A 21,138-nucleotide genomic window follows, 5' to 3' on the forward strand; every position below is an offset into this window, starting at 1 on the left:
TTTTGCAATCAAGATGAGCAAGAGAGGGAAAAGATCGGAATATAGAAAGATTCGACTCCTTAAACCCCCGGAATGATGTGTTTTTGAGATTTCCAACCATGCAAAGTACAGGAGCCCATCTGGCCTGAACTCAGAAGAAGAATAAAGACACTCGCATTTCACCAATGACACTTAGACAAGCCATCAGGCAGGAGATTAAAAGACTGTCATCACTGCCTGGTTTCCCATGCTTTCATCTGCTGTGAGAGCTAGCTAAGTTCTACCCAAATTAGCACTGATGTGTCAGAGAGTTTTTGAAAAGTCTCACAGCTTTCAATCTTCTTGGAATTCAAATAGAAAATTATCAGATTTCTGGTGTTCCCAAGGGATGAATACAGCGCACAAGCAACGAAAATCAGGTAAGTACCATAAAAATATTCAATTAAAGTGGAGACTTTGCAACCCGATATACCTTAAAATAACACCTATCGCAATGTAGAAGAGGCGACAGTTACTCTGCCTGTCACTCCTAAGAAGGAAGAAATTGAGGGCCGGTGTATTAGCTCCTATGTTCTTGACATATTTAGACAGTACATCCTTGGAGCCACATGCCAACCAGCTGGATATATACAAGGTAGAATTTAAGTTTGGTGGTAATGAAAGGGAACAGGTGATGGTTTATGAGATTTCCAGGACCTCTCTTTTCTAAATGACAGTATTTCTGGTGTTTTTAATCTTTCTTAAATCAGAAAGAACACAACTTTCAAAAAGGAGGAAGAATGTGAAATGTATATACTGATACAATAGCAATTCAACGACTCAAGCTCATTTTATCCTCAACAATGTATGAATAACCAAGAACTGTAACAACCTGTGCATTGCCATGGATACATTACATCAAGGAGATTCTCCTTTATGAACCCTGACATCCTCTCAGCATCTCACTGATGGAGTCACTGAACATTAGCAATGGGCCATGAGGGTTGTATTATCACCACTACCACTCACTAAAGAAAATCAGTTTTTGAAATTACAAGGACATGGTGTTCTTAAATAGATAAATTAAAAAAAAAAAAAAAAGAAAAAACTCAGGATTCTTTTTTCAATGATGCCAGCATTTTGGCTACAGAATAAAATGTGATCATCTACTCCATTTGAAAACAGAAGAATATAAGATAATTACAAATAAGAAGGGCCAGAAATGTCCTAAGAGCTTCTTTTGTTTTCTCACTTTTCCCAGCAACCTTATTATGCCCATTTTACAGATCAGGATACTGAGACTGAATGTTTTAGCCATGTGCCCAAAGCCGCTTTGCTCATCATTTCTACCCACCTCTTTAACCCCGACCTAGTCCTGAATCAGACAACCCAAACCACCTTACCCATTCCTTTGTCCCGTGTTTTCCTAAACTACCTATAAAGCAAACATTACGAGGATTACAAAAAAGAAAACAAAAAACTCTGCAAAAAGCATTCATAAACATTCACTGAGCACAATTAAAGTTAACAAATCTGCTGAAATTATTTAAGAAATTAATTCCTTGGCATTTACAAAAAAACTTTTACATGACATTATACAACAAGTTTGGTTTTTTCCCTTTGGCATTAATAGTCTCAAAATTATGTTATCAATTTGTCAGGCATCTCAATTAGAGCAGCCAATAAAAGGGAATAATATATTTGCACACTTTCCTTAATGTTGTATACAAACAGCTGAGGAGTCTTGAGGGGCCCATTACAGACACGTGTGCATTATTCAGGTCTCTTCTATTTTGTTTCCTGTTGCCAAGACTTGAGACCCTTCACTACTGATTAACACTCTTTCCACCAAAGAGCGGCATGGGAGCTGAATCCTGTGAATCCTAAATCCACCCGTTTCCTGTGTTGGCAGTGGTGATGGGGTGAAGAGGGTGCTGGAGGGGCAGGCAGGATTATAAAACGAAACATTATATTAAACCGAAGAGGAAAGAGTCAATATTCGGAACACTTGGTAATCTGTAAATTCCTTTTACCCATGCCATGGCCCCTATTTTGAGATAAATAAGTAAGAATGTCCTCATTTGCTTCTGGAAAATGAACTTATTTATTTGCTGTTGGATCATGTGGTAAAAGTTTCTGTGATTACTGGTAAACTATAAGCTACTGTGTCCATGAATATAAAACAGAGCCATCACACGAGGCACTGCTCACAGAACAAAACCGTATATCAGAAATTACTGAGTGTTATTTTAGAAAAGCATGACATAGACTGTAGCTAAATATATGTTTTCATTAGAAAATTTTAACCTATCAGACATGCAGATGATACAGGGTTTTTTTATTCTCTGCTCCCGAAGCTTGAATTCCTGCTGGGAGAATGCATTTATTATACAGAAGAATTAATATTCAAATGAGCACAAATAATCTATAGGTTGCTTTAGTGAGTTCATTTAATGATATCTAAGAACTTGTCTCAAGAGGCTGTAGTGAAAGTCTCGGGGTGAAAAACATTGTTACTTTCCTTCATGTCAAGTCACAAACATCCTTTTTCCATTCATAACTCTTTGTGCCTCTAATACACATAAATTCGGCAATAATGCATTCATATTTTTAGCTTTTCTCTCTCTTTAATTTATACAAAAAATTTCCTAAATACAAAAAGCATATTGGAAGAGAAAATAATTCTTTTTCCCTGCTCAGCACTTGGTACTGTCTTTGGGGCACGATAGACACTGGGTTAATATGAGACAGGATGCAGTTTTCAGGACCTCACATTCAGCTGGGGAAATACAGGCAGGAATGAAGAGTAAGACCATACTCCACGGTATCTCACAAAGCAGTGAATGATTATTTGCTAAAGAAATCATGCTAATAACATGAGACATGAGTATTCCGAGGAAGTAGACAGGTAGGGAAATAATGTTTCAGGAAGGTTCCAAGAAAATGCAGGAAATGGAGATCGTGGAAATGGGTGAGAGGTGAGGCGAAGGAAAAGCATTTTAGAAGAACAACCAGCATCAAAGAGCTGGTATGAAGACAGTGATTAAGGACAATATATTTGCCTAGAATTTGGTTGAAATGGTTGCTTAACGCAAGGAAAGTATAACTACATGAAATGCAGGCATCAGACTGAGGAAACACTTCGCATAGAGCTCAAAGACCAGCCCTGATTCTGAAGACAAGTGCCAGTTTTAGCCTGTCTTCCCCTCCTTCTCCAGCTCTGGGGGCCGTCTCTCGAGGTTGAGTAAACATAACTGCAAACAGGGTTCCAGGTCTGTTCTCAGTGATTAGTAAAACTGGCAGCTCCTTCTGCCAAAATTACCTTGAGCTTTTGGGCCCATCAAGAAACAGGATGAATGACTTAAGAAAATGGATCATTCCATGCCACGTTTGCTGTCATGTAACTGGTATTCTGTAAACCATTCTTCTGTCAATACACTGGACTATTTTTCTCTACATATGTATATTTATGTTCACTTCCTTTTCCTTTTAGTCCAAAATAGCTTTAAAAGTACTTTAAAAAAAAAAAAAGGTCTATCAGTTTGTTACCATCTATAAGAATTATCATGTATCTGCAAACTTGGAGGTTCCATTTGAAACACATTCCTTCAGACCATGATGAAAATGTTTACAACAGTTCTAACACTGACAGGTCCCTACAGGTTCTGATATTTAATTGCACATAGTTCGGGGTGTTAGGGCAGGCAGACAGCTAGATATCAGCAGAGAAGGAGGGGCACAGGCCACGTGGCAGGAAGCCACACATCTTGTGAACACCAGGGAGTCCTTGAGCAGACAGAGAAAAAAAGCAGGAACCACCAGACTGACAAGAAATCACACATTTGGGGGTGACAAGAGTCCTGGAGGCAGGTAAAGAAAGGTGGGAAAAGGCAGGAATCTCTTGCTTCCAAATGTAACCTTTTGCTCGTAATGCCCTCATTACAGTAAAATAAGCCTTGCAGAGTAGAAGTACCCATCACACACCAACACCATGACACTCTGATCAAGACTAAAGAAGGACACAAACTCCCCTTGGGAAGGTGGAACTGGGGTGAAAATCAGGAAATCTGACCCCAAACACCTCCCTCTCCAATGTATATTCATTCCACCCATTCGTTTTAAACCCTATATAACCAGCTTGCCAAAGAAACTCAGCACGCTGCTCACCTGAGTCCACCCACTCCTGCCTTGAGAGCATACTGTCTGTTGCTTAATAAATCCTCCCTTTGCTTTCTTGACCTCCGTGTCTCATCTCTGAATTATTTCTGTGATGAGACAAGAACCTAACTGCTGGCAACAGGGGCAGAATTAGCGAGAGCTTTCATGCCAGTCTCTCATTTTTATTTACAAATCAGTTTTACATCCAAGTCAAAACACTCAATCTAATGACAAATTATGTTTTCAAAAGCCTTGGCATGAACCTTTCTCAAAGATTTAAAAAGTCTAATCTGTTTCATTTCTTCTTGACTAGCCTTAAGGACCATCATTCCCACTTTCAAACCAATTAACTTTTAAATTTCCCACGGTATTAAAATTCTCTAGAATTATTTTTGTCATTTACTTACAAGTTCTAACTACCTTTACAACTATTATTTAGGTTTAACTCTGAATTAAACTTTCATTTCTTAACGCTAATACTTTTTTTCTAAACCATTATTTCTCCATATTCCTAGTTATTATTTTATTTTGGAATTATTTCAAAATTACAGGAAAACTGCAAGAATAGTATGAAGAACTTTTCTACCTCCTGAATTACTTGAAAGTAAACTGCCAACATAATTTCTATCCTCTCCAAACATTTTAGTATTTAATTTCAACCAACAAGGATATTCTCCTATATAACCATGGTAACTATGAAAATCAGGGCATTTATATTAACTACGATCATCAAATATACTAATCGCATTTAGATTTCACCAATGATGCCAATACTGTCCATTATGACAACAAGATCAATGTCAGAATCACACCTCACATTTAGCTTTTATGCACCAATTTCATCTAGAACAGCTCTCATTCTTCCCTTGACACTTTTAAATCGCAGACCAGAGTTCTGCAGAATGCCCATCAATTTGGGTCTGTCTCACGCTTCTTCTAGAAGAAATTCAGATTATACCTTCTGGCAGGAATGTGACAGAAAGGAACCTCCCTACATGCAGGCGGGGCATGACAACATTCTGTCCCCTTGCTGGTGCCATTAACTTTGATCACTTGCCAGCCTTCTCCACTATAAAGTTACTCTTTCTCCCATTTCAATTAACATTTTGGAGGGGGGCACATTCCAATTATGTAAATATTCCATCCCCCCATCAAATTTTACCCACTAGTTTCTGTATCCATCGTATTTCTTGGCAGAATTAATTAACTGCTACGAAGGCTGCCATACTGTGATTTTCTGATTTTCTCTCTCCTCCTACACAGCTACTGTTGGCACTCTTCTGTAAGGAAAAGCTTTCTCTTCTCTTCCTTTCATTTATGTACTCATGTTTTTATTCATCACAGGAGAAACTCAAGGATTCTTGTCTTATTCATTATTATAATCTGTTAGTATTGTTATTTATTTTGATGGTCAAATTGTTTCAGATTTGGAAGTAGGATTCCCTTTAGACTAGCTCCAATGGATTTTTGATATGTCACTACCATTCCTCAGCACTTCCTTACTTTCTGGAACAAACAGATGTTTCAGATTAATCTTGTACTTTTCCAGTCTCAACCCTAAAATTAGTCATTTTCCCTAAGAAGCTGTGACCCATTAATGGAGAACAGTATTTAGGAACCAAGACCTATACGCCTGGTGTGCCCAGTGCTATTGGAGTGGTGTTGCTTACAGGCTCTAACATTGCACAGAGCTTGCATATGCATTTTTATCAACGCATACTTCTATATTCATCTGTAAACACTGAATAGTGTGAAAAGTATGCACCATCATTTCTAAAGAGGAAACAGGCTTGGTTCTGGAGTAATACCACGAGTCACACCCTGAAATTCAAGCGGATGACGTTATCTCACTTCTTGAACTCTAGGCTGAGGCTTTGTCTCTAGTTAAAGCTTTCATTAATGTCATGAACAAGATTGATAAATATTCTACTAGATGGTGAGTTACTCTACAGTGTCTGTTTCCCCATTAAACAAAGCCTTATTTTTAATCTGAAATGATCCATATTTAAATATATTTTCTTCCATTCAATTGAATTGCAAATTCAAGATAAACACAGCTTGAAAAGTCCCCTGGCTACAAATGACACCCTTTCAAAGAGAAATTATTAATTCAGCAAAACTCCAAGGGGAATAAATACGCAGTTCTGCAGCCAAGGTAAGCATGCATACTGGACTGAGTCTGTATGAAAAATATTCCTTTGTCAAAACTCTGCAATCTGATAAGCACCAATTCTGTTAGAAGCTACATGGTTTGATATTTTTAATCCATGCTTTCCTCAGTCAGACATTAGGTCTTTGTAGAATATTGTGTTGTGTAAGCAAAAGGAGAAAGAAGATTTGATGATTACCAGGACAGCAACCTTACTGTATTTTAGACTACTCCAAACATCACATGATTATCTCAATAGATGTAGAAAAATCATTCGACAAAATCCAATACCCATTTATAATAAAAACTCTAATCAAACTGGGTATAGAGGGAACACATCTCAACATAATACAAGCTATTCAGACAAACCTACATCAGCATAACACTTAACGGTGAAAAGTTACAAGTGTTCCTGCTAAAATCTGGAACAAGACAAGGATGTCTACTCTCACCACTTCTATTCAATATAGTATTGGAAGTCCTAAACATAGCAATTAGACAAGAAAAAGAAATAAAAGGGGTCCAAATTTGAAGAGAAGAGGTAAAACTGTCATTGTATGTGGATGACATGATATATATAGAAAACCCTAAAGGCTCCACACAAAAACTACTAGAGCTGATAAAAGAATTTGGCAAGGTAGCTGGACATAAGATCAACATACAGAAATCAGCTGCATTTCTTTACACTAACAATGAAATATCAGAAAAGGAAAGTAAAGAAATAATCTGTTTTTAAATTGCATCCAAAAAAATAAAATACTTAGGAATAAATCTGATCAAGGAAGTGAAAGAATTATACATGGAGAACTAAAAACCACTGACTAAGGAAATTAAAGATGACTTAAAGAAATGGAAAGATTCCAATCCATGTTCTTGGACTGGAAGAGTTAATATTGTTAAAATGGGCATACTACCCAAAGCAATCTGCAGATTTAACGCAATCCCTATCAAATGACCAGGACATTTTTCACAGAACTAGAACAAATAATTCTCAAATTTATACGGAATCACAAGAGGCACTAAACTGCCAAAGCAATACTGAAGAAAATAGAAAGAAGCTTGAGGAATGACCCTCCCAGACTTCAGACAATACTACAGAGCTACAGTAATCAGAACAGCAGGGTGTTGGCACAAAGACAGACATGTGGATCCGTGGAACAGAATAGACAGCCCAGAAATAAACCTACAAACTTTTGGTCAATTAATCTTTGACGAAAGAGGCAAGAACACATAATGGACTGAAGACAGCCTCTTCAGTAAACGGTGCTGCGATAACTGAACAGCGGCACATAAATCAGTGAAGCTGGAATACTCCCTCACACCAGACACAAAAATAAACTCAAGATGGCTTAACGACTTAAACATAAGCCACTATAAACCTCTTAGGAGAAAACATAGGAAAAAGATTCTCTGACATCAATCTTAGCAATGTTCTCCTAGGGCAGTCTACCCAGGCAATAGAAGTAAAACCAAAAATAAACAAATGGGACTTAATTAAACTACTCCCAATGGTAGGACACATGTTAAGCAAGAGGTGTCATAAAATAAAGACTCAGCTACATTTGGCAAGGAAACTTGCACTACTTATGTACGTGTTTGTGTAAGTGCATGCGTCCTATGTATGTGTAATTGAGGTTCTTATAATGAATCTGTGCAATTTTTTCCCATTTGTTATTATAAATCCTTGAGACAGGGAACCACATTGCCCCTTCAAGCACTCCCTACACTTCCCTACTCCATCATGCTGAAAATTCCTCTCTTCACTCTTAGATCTCTGGTCTTCTGAATCCTTGCCCTCTTTTCTCAGTTTACTTCCTTACTTGGAAGGGAGCTTCTCCTGTTAGCTTCTTTGATATGAAAGCAAAGGAGATAAATAATTGTGTGGCTGAGAAAATTTCTGTTTACTCTCACAGCTGAGTTGTAACTGGCTAGATTTAGAATTCTAGGTTACAAACAGTTTTTCCTCAGAACTTTAAAGGCAATGTTCTACTGTCTTCTTGCTTCTTATCCTGCTGCTCAGAAGTCTACAGCCGTTTTGATTCATGATCTTTTGTATGTGATAAGGTTTTTGTTTGTTTTTTCCGAGGAAACTTCTAGAGCCTGCATTTTATCCTGGTTGGTCAGAATTTCATAATTATGTGCTTTATGTGGCTATAGTTTCATACATTTGGCTAGACATTGTCCCTTGTCATTCTGAAAACACATGGCCCTCAGTTATGAAAAAATATTCTACAAATATTTTATTGAAAAATTCATCCCTTCTATTTCCTCTTCCTAGAAATTCTATTATTTAATACTTGCCACCTCATTTTATTATCTTTCCTATTATGTTTTCTATTTCATTATCTTTTTGTTTCATTTTCTGGGTGAGTTCCTTCCTCAGCTTAATTTCTCAAAACTTATATTGACTATTTTTTAAATTTCTGCATATTTTTAATTTACAAGAGCTGATTTTAGATCTCCAAATGCCATTTGCTATAGCATCTTTCCTTGTGAATGGATAAATAATTTTACAAATTCAATCTAAAAACACTGATATTTTAGGCCTTTCTTCTCTCTGTATAGTCTCTATTTCTCACATTTTTTCTCGATTTCTTTTTTCTTTTTTTTAAATCAGTGTTACAAGATTTCCTTGGATACCTGGAAAGCTTTGTTTGAGAATCCTGAATTTTAAATTCTTGATGACTTCCCTCATTAGCTGGTGACATTTCTAGTTCAACTGGGTGCACGACTCCTAGATTCTATTAAGTCGGAGGTAAAGGTGAAACTCACAGAGCCACTAGTGTCTCGAAGACATTTATAGCTATGGAAATAAATAAACTTGTCTTGAACAAAGGTCTAGATTTAAAAAGGGGGGGCTCCCACCAAACTTCCTTTTTAAGTGAGCTCCACACTAGGGTTTTCTATGTATTATGACCTAAATACAGTGGTTTCTTTAATAATAACATGTGGCACCTTGAACAAGTTACATTTAATTTTTCTATATATCTGCAAAATAATTAAGAGCTGTTCACGTGTTTTAAGTGCTCCGTTTAAAGACAATCAAAGGTAATGGAAAAAGGACATCAGAAATAAACAGTTAAAAAGTCAAAAAACCACCAAAAAACCCACAATGCGAGAAATCATCTAAATAATAAATTACACTAATAGTCATAAAATTATTAGGTCCCATTCATCCTCACAAACATGGTGAACTCACAAAACTTCAGATATGTAAAACTGTCTTATTATAATTGAGTACCTGAAAATAATCTAAGCTAAATGATCACTAATTATATTCTTGGGATGAAGGAAAACAGCTGTATGATACAATGACCAAAAAAGAGAGAAAAGAAATCAAAATTACACTATATGAGTTACTGATTTATAGCAGAAATCATTCCCAAAATTTGCCACAAGGTTTATTTCTATCTTTCATGTGATTGCCACTATAAAATTTAAATTCTGCACAGCTAGAAAAAACTGCGTTCCTAATTATCATAAAATTACAGTTAAGAATTCATCAAGCCTTTAAAATCACAAATTTGAAAAGGAAACAGAAGCTTTCTCACAGGACTTCAACAGTAATGCTCAAAACGTGAAGAACAACACTGATCTATGCTTAAAACAGTTCATAAAATTTCCTTCCTAAAAAGGAAAATACAGTGCAATAGAAGAAACTCCAAGAGGAAGATTAATTTGCCTTGTGCTTGAGAGAAACCAAAAGTTTTAGAATACCAGTTATTAAAAAAAAAAATCAAGTCTCAGCTCCCTTACTAATTACTAGTAAGCTACCATGTCCTTTTTCTCAAAGGTTGAACTTAACTTAAAAAACTGTTTCCACTAACACCTGTCTTGTCGGTTACAGTAGTCTTCTATAGGAAGTGACAGTATCCCCAAGACACGCACTGCCTGCTTAGCAACAGAAAATGATAAGACAAATTAGAGCGCAGAGTAGATCAGCCACCAGAAACATTCTGCCTTCCTGAAGGGTTTATGGCCGGTCAAATGGCATTGGGTGGACCTCAAAAACATTAAACATTTTCAGAAACTGTCAATTGCAAACGTTTTTCTTTTCAGCTTGAAAAATGAAATTGTGCCCCTCGAGACGGTAGGAGTAGCCAAAACAAAATGATGGCCTTGTAGTGCGACAGGGACAGAGAATAGAACATGACAATCAAATCACTATCCCTTATAATTCCATAGCAACTCGCTACACTGTGAGAAATACTTTCCCAGGAAAGAGATAAAATACACATTTATTTTAAATTATCCTTTAAATTTTCAGAGAGAAAATCCTAGTAAGGATTTATTTAAAAATCCATACAAAAAGTACTTTTGCACAGTCTTGTCACTAATGGCTGGCAGTCACGTTAGAGTAGTTAATTCTAACAAAAGATCCTAACATGACACACTTTCTTCACATGTTTTAGATTTAATGACGTTTGGTCTGGCATTTGGAAAATCTAGACCGTAAAATTGCTATCTTTGTCGTCCTTCCAAAACCTCTGGGAAGGAGGTATTGTTTCCCAATTTTAAAAGTAGTCCATTTGATTTTAACCCTTTTTAACATAAACACATAGCAATACACATGTAAAAGCAGTTATGGTTCTAAATACGTGTATTTAAAGGACACCATTGGCTTTCCAGGCTGTTATTCTGTGCTTCAGACTCATGGCAAGGGAGCTGTGTGTGTACAGAGTAGTACCGTTTCTCAGTTGGAGTCTTTTGCTTGAAGTAATACCAGAACCTTGACATGAATAGTGTTTGCTGAGTGGGGAAAAGGGACAAAGACGCAGCTATCATCATTCAGGCGGTAAGAATACGTTGGTGCTAAAGCAGTAATTTCTTCCTCATGAACTCTTACAAAGGCATTCACAACGCATAATCACTTATCCCCCATGCCATTCCCATTGTTAGGCTCTGAATACACAAATCACTGTAACAACGTGGAAAATGAAGAAATGTGATCACTTGTACTTCTGTTGTTCAACCAGCTCAGCACTTCTCCTGATTCGATATGTGCCCAATTGTTCTTACAAGCGAAACTGAATGATTTGCACCATGATGTTGCACTTTCTTCTTCAAAAGAACGTAGCAAAGTCTCGAGAGAGGTTTATGTAACCCCAGGTTTTCTCAATCTACTCGACTGTTGGTTTTACAAATGATTTTTACAAAGCATGAATTTGATGGAAACTGTTCTGTTCGTATTTGCTTTTCTCCTAAACAACCTCGAAAATTTTTCACTAGATTTCAAGGTGTTCTGTCTCATGGCAGTGACATTCTGACCACGTAGGGCCAATTCTGCCTAACCACGTCACCACACTGGTGGGTCCTACACAGACATTTCTCTCTTTCTCTGCCTTCCCTCTGACCTCTACATTTAATGGTACTGAAATGCTAACTCCAGATCAGTGCCCTTCCTCTTCCATTTGAATTAAATTCTCTTATTATATTATGAATTGATTTTAAATTCCAACATAAAGTTAATGCTAGTCCACGTTAAGTGATTTATACCCATCTACCACCTCAAATGCTCTGATCAAATTTCCATACTTCAGCCACAGTGATTATTCAATTCAGATCAGGCCAAACCTAATTTCTCTTTTTTTCTGAATATCTTTAGCTCTTTCTTGAACCTGAATTTTTTTTTTTTACTTGACATATTTGTGTTATGTTTTTCTTCCTTCTAAAAGGTAGAAACATTCATTAATATATTTCCCACAGAGCACTGGAAATTTTCCTATAGAATGAAGGAAAAAAAAAAAAGGCATGCGTGTGTGGGAGGGTTCATACATAAACTAATTCTTCGGGGCTGCCTGCTTCTCCCCAAATCCTTCGAACATGTCACCATCCTCAGCAGAATCAGTCTCCTCTGGCTGTTCTCACCTGTTTGTGGTCCCTTCTGAGAATAGCGTGGGAATTAAAGAAAATAATTTCCCTCTTGATTTAGTCAGTAAGGTTTTCTTATTAATATTTTATAATTAAATTATCACTACCCCAATACAAGCAGCCCACAACACCTGTTCGTCAATCAACACTTTAACAACTCCTAAAAATAAGAGCAGAATGAGAGAATCCTATCACTCTTTTGATTGTACAACTTCCCTGAAGAACTAAACTTAGGTAAGGAATGTTTAATAATGAACAGTGTTCTTGGTGAAATACTATTCGGACCTTAGGAAAAGAGAATGTGTTAAAGTTAGAGAAAAGGATAAAATCAGCCACGAAATAGAGTAGAATACTCCTACACCAAACTAACCTGAAACAAAAACAATGAAGACTACATATCTACTTGAAGTTGTAAATAACGAGGAAATTGGAAAAAGAAGGAAAAAGAAATTTAGGCACAAGTGCTGACCGATGCTCTTGTAAGGCAGACGTGTGCTCAGACCTCCTCTGGGAAGGAAGCTGTTTCTGTCATACATTTGACAGGCTCAAATCCGCAGCATGAAGTTTTGTAAAATATACTTTCCATGTGTGTACTTAGCAGTAAGTTAAATTAAGTGCACTAGGCAACTTACTCATTGAATAATTAAGTCTCAGCACAGATAATGCCAAGATTTTGACGTGGCAAGCATTAAAAATTGAAAAGTTGACTCACAGGAACAAATAAGGCCACAGAAGTTCAAATGTCACTGTAGATAAGATCTCTCTGTAAATATGACTTCTTTCCTAGCCCCAGCCTCCGTTATTTTTTCTTCTTCTTCTTAAGCTAAAGGAGCTGAGTCCATCAAATATTAAACATGGCCAAAATATCAACATGGTAGCTTTAATCTGGTATCAATATAAGCCAAGTAGACTTTAATATTGCTCAGAAAACTGAAAAATTGTTATAAATAAATTTTTTCAATATTTTGCTTAATTGACACAAAATACGTATTTCGAAAATAAATGTTATGTTTTGATAATAAAACTATTTTCACATTACTTACTTCAGTTTGCTAAATTTGCAGAGCTAAAAAAAGTGTTACTTCCTCTCTCTCACTGTTTTGTTTTTTCTTTTTTCTGAAACTATTTCACCAAACAGAAATCCCCTTAATAAATAAAATGTCCTTTGGTGGAAGATTATAGTTACTTTAAGTGTTCAGAAGAAATATCACTTTTAGCCAAGATGATTAGAAACATCCTCATGAAAATCCTTCAAGGGGAACTAATAACTGAATTCAGTGAACTTGAAGGGTACAAAATTGACATACAAAAATCAATTGTGTTTCTATACGTTAACAATAAACCATCAAAAAAAAAAGAAATTAAGAAAGCAATTCCATTTACAAAGCAACAAAAACAGTAAAATATTTGGAAATTAATTTAAGTAGAGAAGTGAAAGCTTTCTTCACTGAAAACTACAGACAGTGATAAAAACCAAAGAAGACACAAATGAATGGCAAGATATCCCATGTTCATAGACTGGAAAAATTAAAATTGTTTAAATGTCTATATTACACAAAGCCAGAGCTACAGATTCAATGCAATCCCCTATCAAAACTCCGATGATATTTTTCACAGAAATAGAAAAAAAAAACTATCCAAAATCTCAAATGGAATCACAAAAGACACCCAAGGCAAAGCGATCCTGAGAAAGAACAAAGCTGAAGGCTTCACAGTTCTTGATGTCAAAGTATATTGTAAAGCAGAACAGTATGATTACGGCATTGAAAACAAACACACAGATTAATGAAAGAGAATGGATAGTCCAGAAATAAACCCGTGAATAATGGCTGGGAGCTAACAATACTCAACTGGGAAAGGACTGTATCTTCAATAAACAGTGTCGGGAAAACTGGATATTCCATGCGAAAGAATGAAACTAGACCCCTATCTTGCATTACTCACAAAATGGACCCAGATCAAAAACTTACATGTAAAACTTGAAACAATAAAACTTCTAGGAGAACCCATAGGAAAAAGCCTGACATCAGTCTTGACAATGATTTTTTGGGATACGGCACCTAAAACACGAGCAACAGAAGCAGAAATAAGCAAGGTCAGTCTGCGGTATCCAACTAAAAATCTTCTGCACAAGAAACAAAACCACCAGCAAAATGAAAAGGTAACCTATAAATTGGGAGAAACCGTTTGCAAACCATATATTGGATGGATATATGGATATTATTCCAAATAAATAAGGAATTTACACAACCCAACATTAAAAAACAAATAACATGATTTAAAATTAGGCAAAGGACCTGAATAGACATTTTCCCAAAGATGACAGGTAGGTGGCCAACAGGTACATGGAAAGATGTTCAACATCACTAATCAACCAAGAAATGCAACTCAAAACCACAATGAGATCACCTCACATCTGTTGGAATGTCTACTATTCAAAGACAAATGCTAGTGAGGATGTAGAGAAAAGGGGACCATTACTTCCTGCTGATGGTAATATAAATTGGTACAGCCACTATGGAAAAGAGTATGAAAGTACCTCAAAAAATTAAAAGTAGAACTATCATGTGGTCTAGTAATTCCATTCTGTATGTATATCTGAAGAAAATGAAAACGAGAGAGATTTAAGAGATATTTGTAGCCTCCTGGTCATTGCAGCATTATTCAAAATGGCAAAGATATGAAAAAAAAAAACAACTAAAGGCCTATCAACAAATGAATAGATTGGAAAAAAAGTGTCTAAAATAGAGTATTATTTGGCTTTGTAAAAGAAGGAAATCTTCCCATTTGCAACAACATGGACACGCCTGGAGCACATTATGCTAAGTGAAAGAAGTCAGACACAGGAAGATGAATGCCACATTTTCTCAGTAATGTGTGGAATTTAAAATAATCAAACTAATAGAAGCATAGAGAAAAATGATGGCTGCCACAGGGGGGAGGTGGAAATGGGAGGATGCTGGTCAAAAGATGCAAACCTCCAGTTACACAACCAGTAAGTTCTAGGGAACCTGCTAAGAGAATAAATCTTAAACATTTTCACCATAAAAAAAGAAGTAACTATGAGGAGTAGTAAGTGAGTTAACATCTTATTGTGGTAGTAATTTCAGATACATACATGCATCAAATCATCATGTTGTACACCTTAAATTTATGCAATATGTTCATTATATCTCAATAAAACTTTAAACAAGAACTCTCTGCAGGAGAATCCTGTGTGAGACACGCACATTCTCTAATGTTTATCAAGCATAGGCTAGATGTTGCCAGGAGCACTTTGAAGTAATGTAGAGATGGATTAGATGATCAGCAAGATTCCTTTCAAAAAGTGCTCATAAAATGATGGGGACCTGTCAAAGAACACAAAATTCAACTTGAAAGGTCTCCCAGTGGCCAAATCTGAGAAAATCTTGAGGAAAAGAAAAGAATAAATATTGACAGTAATACATTATAAACCAGAGAGTAAAATCAGAATCCAGGAGTCCATATTGATAGTTAGAGGAGAAAGCTCTCCCTTACAATAGTATTCCAGTGAACAAATGTAGAAGGAACAACGGGAATGAATATCACCATCTGGCAAACATCACAGTAGTAAAAGTCCTTAGTGGATCCTAAAATTAACAGATGAATGTTCGATGAAAAAAGTATAGAGCGAAACAGGATGCTGACATACTCTTAAAGTATTTCCCCACAATGTACTTATTATAAAAGGGGAAAGTAGTAACTTTAGAGAAATCACTTTAAGTGATCAATGTCAATGTTACCAGAAATGAGACACAGCCACACCTGGTGCCCCCTGACACAATGCACTGACAAGGACATGACATCATTTGCCAAAAATGCATAAACTGAGGAAATTTTGGACCAACTGAATATGAGGGAAATTTTGAAAAATTGGCCAATACTCTCCATGTTTATGAAAGACAAAGACAGATCGAAGAATGGTCTGAATTAAGAGACATGACAACTAAACGCAGTGTGTGGTCCTGGTTCAGAACAAAGACGTGGATTGGACAAGTGATGAACTTTGCCTAAGATCCACAGATTAAAGTGATGTATCAATGTTAGTTTCTGGGTAGTGAGCGCTGTAATGTCATCACATAAGGTCTTGACATGAGGAGAATCTAGGGGATGGCTATATAGAAATCTTGTATTATGTTTGTAACTGTTATGTAAGCCTGAAAGAATTTGGAAATTAAAAGTTTAAAAAAGAATACAAAATAAAGATTATGTCCCCCCTCTCCTCCCAAAAAGGTGGGGCCAGGCATGATGAGCAGCACACAAGAAGAAATGCTAGACCATTGGTACCAAAAAAATAAAACGTGTGTTTGGAGGAATCAGGCTGCTATAACGTCCAGACTGCTGATCCTTCAAGCGTAAGCTAAGGAATTTGCTTTTGCTGCCAAAGGAGAGTCAATGAACGCTACTCAACTGGCTTGGACATGATACAGAAGAGTTTTGTGAGCTTGAGCAGTAAAACGGGTAAGAAAGGGACTGGATAGGTCAGACTCAGGACAACTGGGAAGCCTCAGTTATCTCTAAGTGCCAAGACGTCAGGCCCTATAAAAGCCTGCACTAGGGTGGTGGTCGAATAGCAAAGTGAGGAAAAATAAATATAAACAAAGAACAGATGTGAAAGAAAAAAATCATGTGGAAAAAGTGATTTTATGACCTATACCATTTTATTTAAGGAGTCCACAGCAGGCATTCTTATGCCCTGACCAGATAGCCCTGTATTACGAAGGGCTTATTTCCCCTTTGGAATTTCCTTGGTGAAAGAAAGTCACTTTGCCCACGGTCACCTCCCTTTCCCCAGGGAACATTCGTCCAGTAACTGTCAAAGCGGAGTAAAAGCCCCAGTCCCATCTCCCCACCTCAGGCCAGGGCTGAAGGACCAGCCTAGATTTGTAGCTGCTAATGTGGTCGCGGGAAGCTGTGTTGAGAGCACACAGCGCCACGACTTCTCCCTCTTCCCAGTCCTTCCTCCTTTCCTTCTCTTCTGTTTCCCAGGTAGTGATCCCAAGAGCTCCCCTCATCACCTGCCTGCCTGTGTATCTCCATCTCAGAGTCAAATTGAATCCGTAACAGAACCAAGGATGATGCTCGGGCATCAAACTCAGGTGAGGAGGGCTGTGACACCACACCAGCAAGCTGGCAGACAAGAACAGGTGTGTGGGGAGCAACATGGAGAAGAAAAAACGTAGATTTTAGAGTGCTAAAATGGAGGAGATTGTGGGGTACCAGGCAGCAATATCCACCAGGTGGTTAGAACACACAGCACTCACATTTGGGAACAAGTTCATAACGATGGATACAAATGTTGCCTTTCTCCACAGAGAGTAAACAGTTCACCTTCTATTCTGCTGCCCTTGCTTCTATTATCCTGTGAGGTAACCAAATAGCCTAAGATCTATTATTTGATTCCTGTAAGATTTCTTTTAAACTAAATTTTCTTTGGTCTGTGTATTACTCACATGTTCAAATGGTCTGGCTAAGGATTTAGATTAGCATCTTGGACAAGTTTTGAGCAATGTTAAACCCTTTCATCTGTTCAGAGATACAATGACTGCATCTTTTTACAGCTTCCAGTGAGATAAGAACTACCCCCCACCCAAATAAGTCATTTTAGTCAGGGACAATATAGAACTTCGTGAAGCCCTGACTCTCAACAAAGGTCAAGGTTTTCAAAGAGCATCAGGTTATCAGGATTCAAACAGATCTTTGAGGAGTGATTTAAAGTATTTTGTTTTTTTCTGCGAAGGATGGAACCTGAATGATGCCTAACTGTGATCTGAAAATAAGAGAGAAGGCATATCTCAATTTGTGTATAAAAATAATACCTTGTTTTCTTACTCTGAGCACTTACCGAAAGCCATTTTAACCAGTTTTTTTTTTGTAAAAAATTTCTAATAAACTGAATTTCAGAATTCAAAAATGTTACAGTCCATATTAAAGTTTTATTCATTTTATGTGACCATGAATTTTAATCTTGCACATTTAAAGCTATTTCCTCATTTGGGAGCTTAACAACATGTGCATTAGAAAGTGAAATAGAGAGAAGATATTTTCATTTATGAATTTACTCATCTGCTCAAATACTAGTTAAACTAAACACTAAACCATAGAATTTTAGAGTGTGAGACACCTTTAGTGAAAAAACTGAAGCCTGGGGGAAAACGTAGGGTTATGGGAATTTGGACAAGAATTAAAACAGAAATAGACTCATAGACATAGAATACAAACTTGTGGTTGCCAAGGGGGCGGAGGGTGGGAAGGGATACACGGGATTTCAAAATTGTAGAACAGATAAACAAGATTATACTGTATAGCATAGGGAAATATACAGAAGATCTTACGGTAGCTCAGAGAAAAAAATGTGACAAAGAATATATACATGTTCATGTATAACTGACAAATTGTGCTCTACACTGGAATTTGACACAACATTGTAAAATGATTATAAATCAATAAAAAATGTTAAAAAAATTTATTGAGTACCTTCAGTGAACCTGTTGTACCATGCTGGGTTCTTTAGCAAAAGGTTATTTTCTTGAATTCTTACTGTTGCCCACCTGTTACAGGATGGTTGTAACTGTCATATAAGTATCCTATGGTCACCAGTTGTATTAAACAACAAAATTGAGACCAAAAGAGCTTAAGTATGCCAAAGGTGACCACTGGTAAGTGACTTTCCACTTGTCCTTTATTTTTCCATACTTAAATATTCAACACATATGCATTTTTCAATACATAAACCATTCAATGAGTGAGTTTCTTCAGCACTGACAGTATGAGAAACATACACATTTCAATTTATTTCCATGAGAATATCACCGTAACTTTACATGTCTTCATATACCTGCAAGCAAGACAGAATAAGGCAAGAGTCTCCATTCGAAATTAACTGGAAACTTTCCAAATCAGTCCACTCTGAGTAACAGCTGCAACTCTTCCTCACCTTATTAGCTGATTATCACCAGGTGCTTAGTCTCAGAGACGACAAAACGCCAACAGGGATCAGGACTTCAAATATTTTCACTTTCATTTGTTTATGTTTAGCTTTTACTACAAAAAATATTGGCTTATCATGCAGGAATAAAAGTGAAAACAATGAGTACTAATCACTGCATTTCCTAACAATGAACACTTCTACAATAAAATAATTCAAAAATTGTTACTCCAAAAAAACCTCTGAAAAAGAGATTACTACCCAAAGTACACTTTGGAACATTTCTCACAAGACTTAAAACACTTCCCGGGGCATTTATTAACTCATTTTCTATCCAACACTGGCATCACAGGACCGGCCTGGCATTTAAGTACTTAATTACTGGTTTTGCTCAGCACCAACACTATAGTTTGGATTTACTGAATTGCTTCAGCTCTTTCTTTATGCCAGGGTCCTGGTTGAGAGCTTAATAAAGATTATCTAATATAATTATCAACAATAACCCTCTGATAAATAATAATGTACCTGCGGTATCAAACACTAAAATCTAAAATGGTGCAGCAATTGGCTCCAAAACCCACAACTTGTGGGGGAAAAGATACAGCCCCTGGTCATCGGACCCCAATAGCCTTCCTCTAAACAAGTGGTTCTAAGAATCTGCTACTTATTTCTCAGTGACACACTGCAACATATTTAGTAAAAAAAAAAAAAAAAAAAAAAAAAATTACTTGAAAATATAGTTAGACTCACTGGGAGAGTGTGGCTCCTCCACCAGCCGCTTCCGCAACACGGGAAACTCGTTAGGAAACCACACCCTTCACCTCCCTGTCCTAACCAATCAGAACCTCTGGGGGCGGGGCCTTGCAATCCGTTCCAATGAGCTCTCCAGGTGACTTCATCCACCCTAATCTCATCAGTATTATGAGGAACAGCGCAGTCAAAAGTTACCCACCCTTTAAAAAGCCCCTTTCCTTCCTTTACATATGACAATAAGCAGAGAAAGAAACGAAGAACTTTTCTCCAATAAGATGATTCTCTACAATTTCTTCAGCAATAGATACAAACTTATTTATACACAACAATGGCTCGCTGCCAACGGCCAGTAAAAGCAAATCATTAATAATGATCTAGTGTAGACCAGAGAACCCTTTAAAAAATATTTCATTAAAAAAAATTACAACCCTAAGAAGTACAGAAAACTATTCTTTTAAAAAAGACATAGTCAAGGTTTTTTACATGAACTTTAAACAGTTAAGTGTTTTGGTAATGTTATATATAAATATACATATGTGTAAATATGTATGTTTTAATGAACCAGGTTTTGTACACAGGATTACATAGCTGAAGAGGCCAATGACATTATTTAGCAGCTTTAATATTGTCCAAAAGAAATAGTAAACATTTAAAATTTAAACCTCTTATTCCCATCCATGTTTTCTCTGTTTCAAAGAAAAAAAAGTAAATATTTAGGAAAAATTTGTTGATTCTGCTGATGGTTAACTTTACTAAAGATGATTGTTTGAATTGACTAATGAATTAACTCAAAAATAAAAGTAAAGAATAATCATAATGGGATATTTCAAGTATCCTCCACGAGAAATGTGTAATGTTTAGGTATCTTGCAGATATCTAACATCACCAGTGGTACTGAAACAAATGTAGCAGTTAACTGGAGTTCTGGGTCAACGTTCATTCCCTAGATACTGACGGCACTTTACAGAATAATTAAGGAAGCCTGGTGTTTACACTCCCTTTTCAGAATCCCTTTCATCACTCTTATGAATTAAATGAACAGTACTCACTCTCTTATAACTACGTACAAGTGATTCAAAACAGCATGAAAGCTTTTGCCTAGAATACTGTGTTTTTGTGGCTAAAGGTTAATTTCACTATATTCATTCCATTAGAATTCAAAGAAAGCTATTTACTCATATGCGGAACACGTGAACTGGGGCTGCCAAATGCAAATTACACCAAAATTAAATGCCTCCTTTAGAAGAACTGTGCTTGCATTTCAAAGCATTCCATTTAGCTGATGAGATGCAAAATTACC

General features: G+C 36.6%; 1 protein-coding gene across 5 annotated transcripts in view; it reads right to left on the reverse strand.

Annotated features, from left to right (window-relative positions):
- The window catches only part of CNTNAP2 (contactin associated protein 2), a 1,225,886-nt gene that overhangs the window by 1,098,966 nt on the left and 105,782 nt on the right, over positions 1 to 21,138 (reverse strand). Inside the window, exons 1-2 of one of the 5 annotated variants that reach the window (XM_072964284.1) lie at positions 19,836 to 19,852; positions 14,107 to 14,196 (exon numbers count right to left, since the gene is read on the reverse strand). The exons of 3 other annotated variants lie outside the window; for them this stretch is intronic. In XM_072964284.1, the coding sequence (XP_072820385.1) occupies positions 14,107 to 14,163 (57 nt within the window). In that variant the 5' untranslated portion in view covers positions 14,164 to 14,196; positions 19,836 to 19,852. Of the gene's footprint in view, positions 1 to 14,106; positions 14,197 to 19,835; positions 19,870 to 21,138 lie in introns of those variants that run through there. One more of the 5 variants, XM_072964285.1, reaches the window with a different exon arrangement.

Source organism: Vicugna pacos, chromosome 7, assembly GCF_048564905.1.
Source record: "Vicugna pacos chromosome 7, VicPac4, whole genome shotgun sequence".
Classification (NCBI taxonomy): Eukaryota; Metazoa; Chordata; class Mammalia; order Artiodactyla; family Camelidae; genus Vicugna; species Vicugna pacos.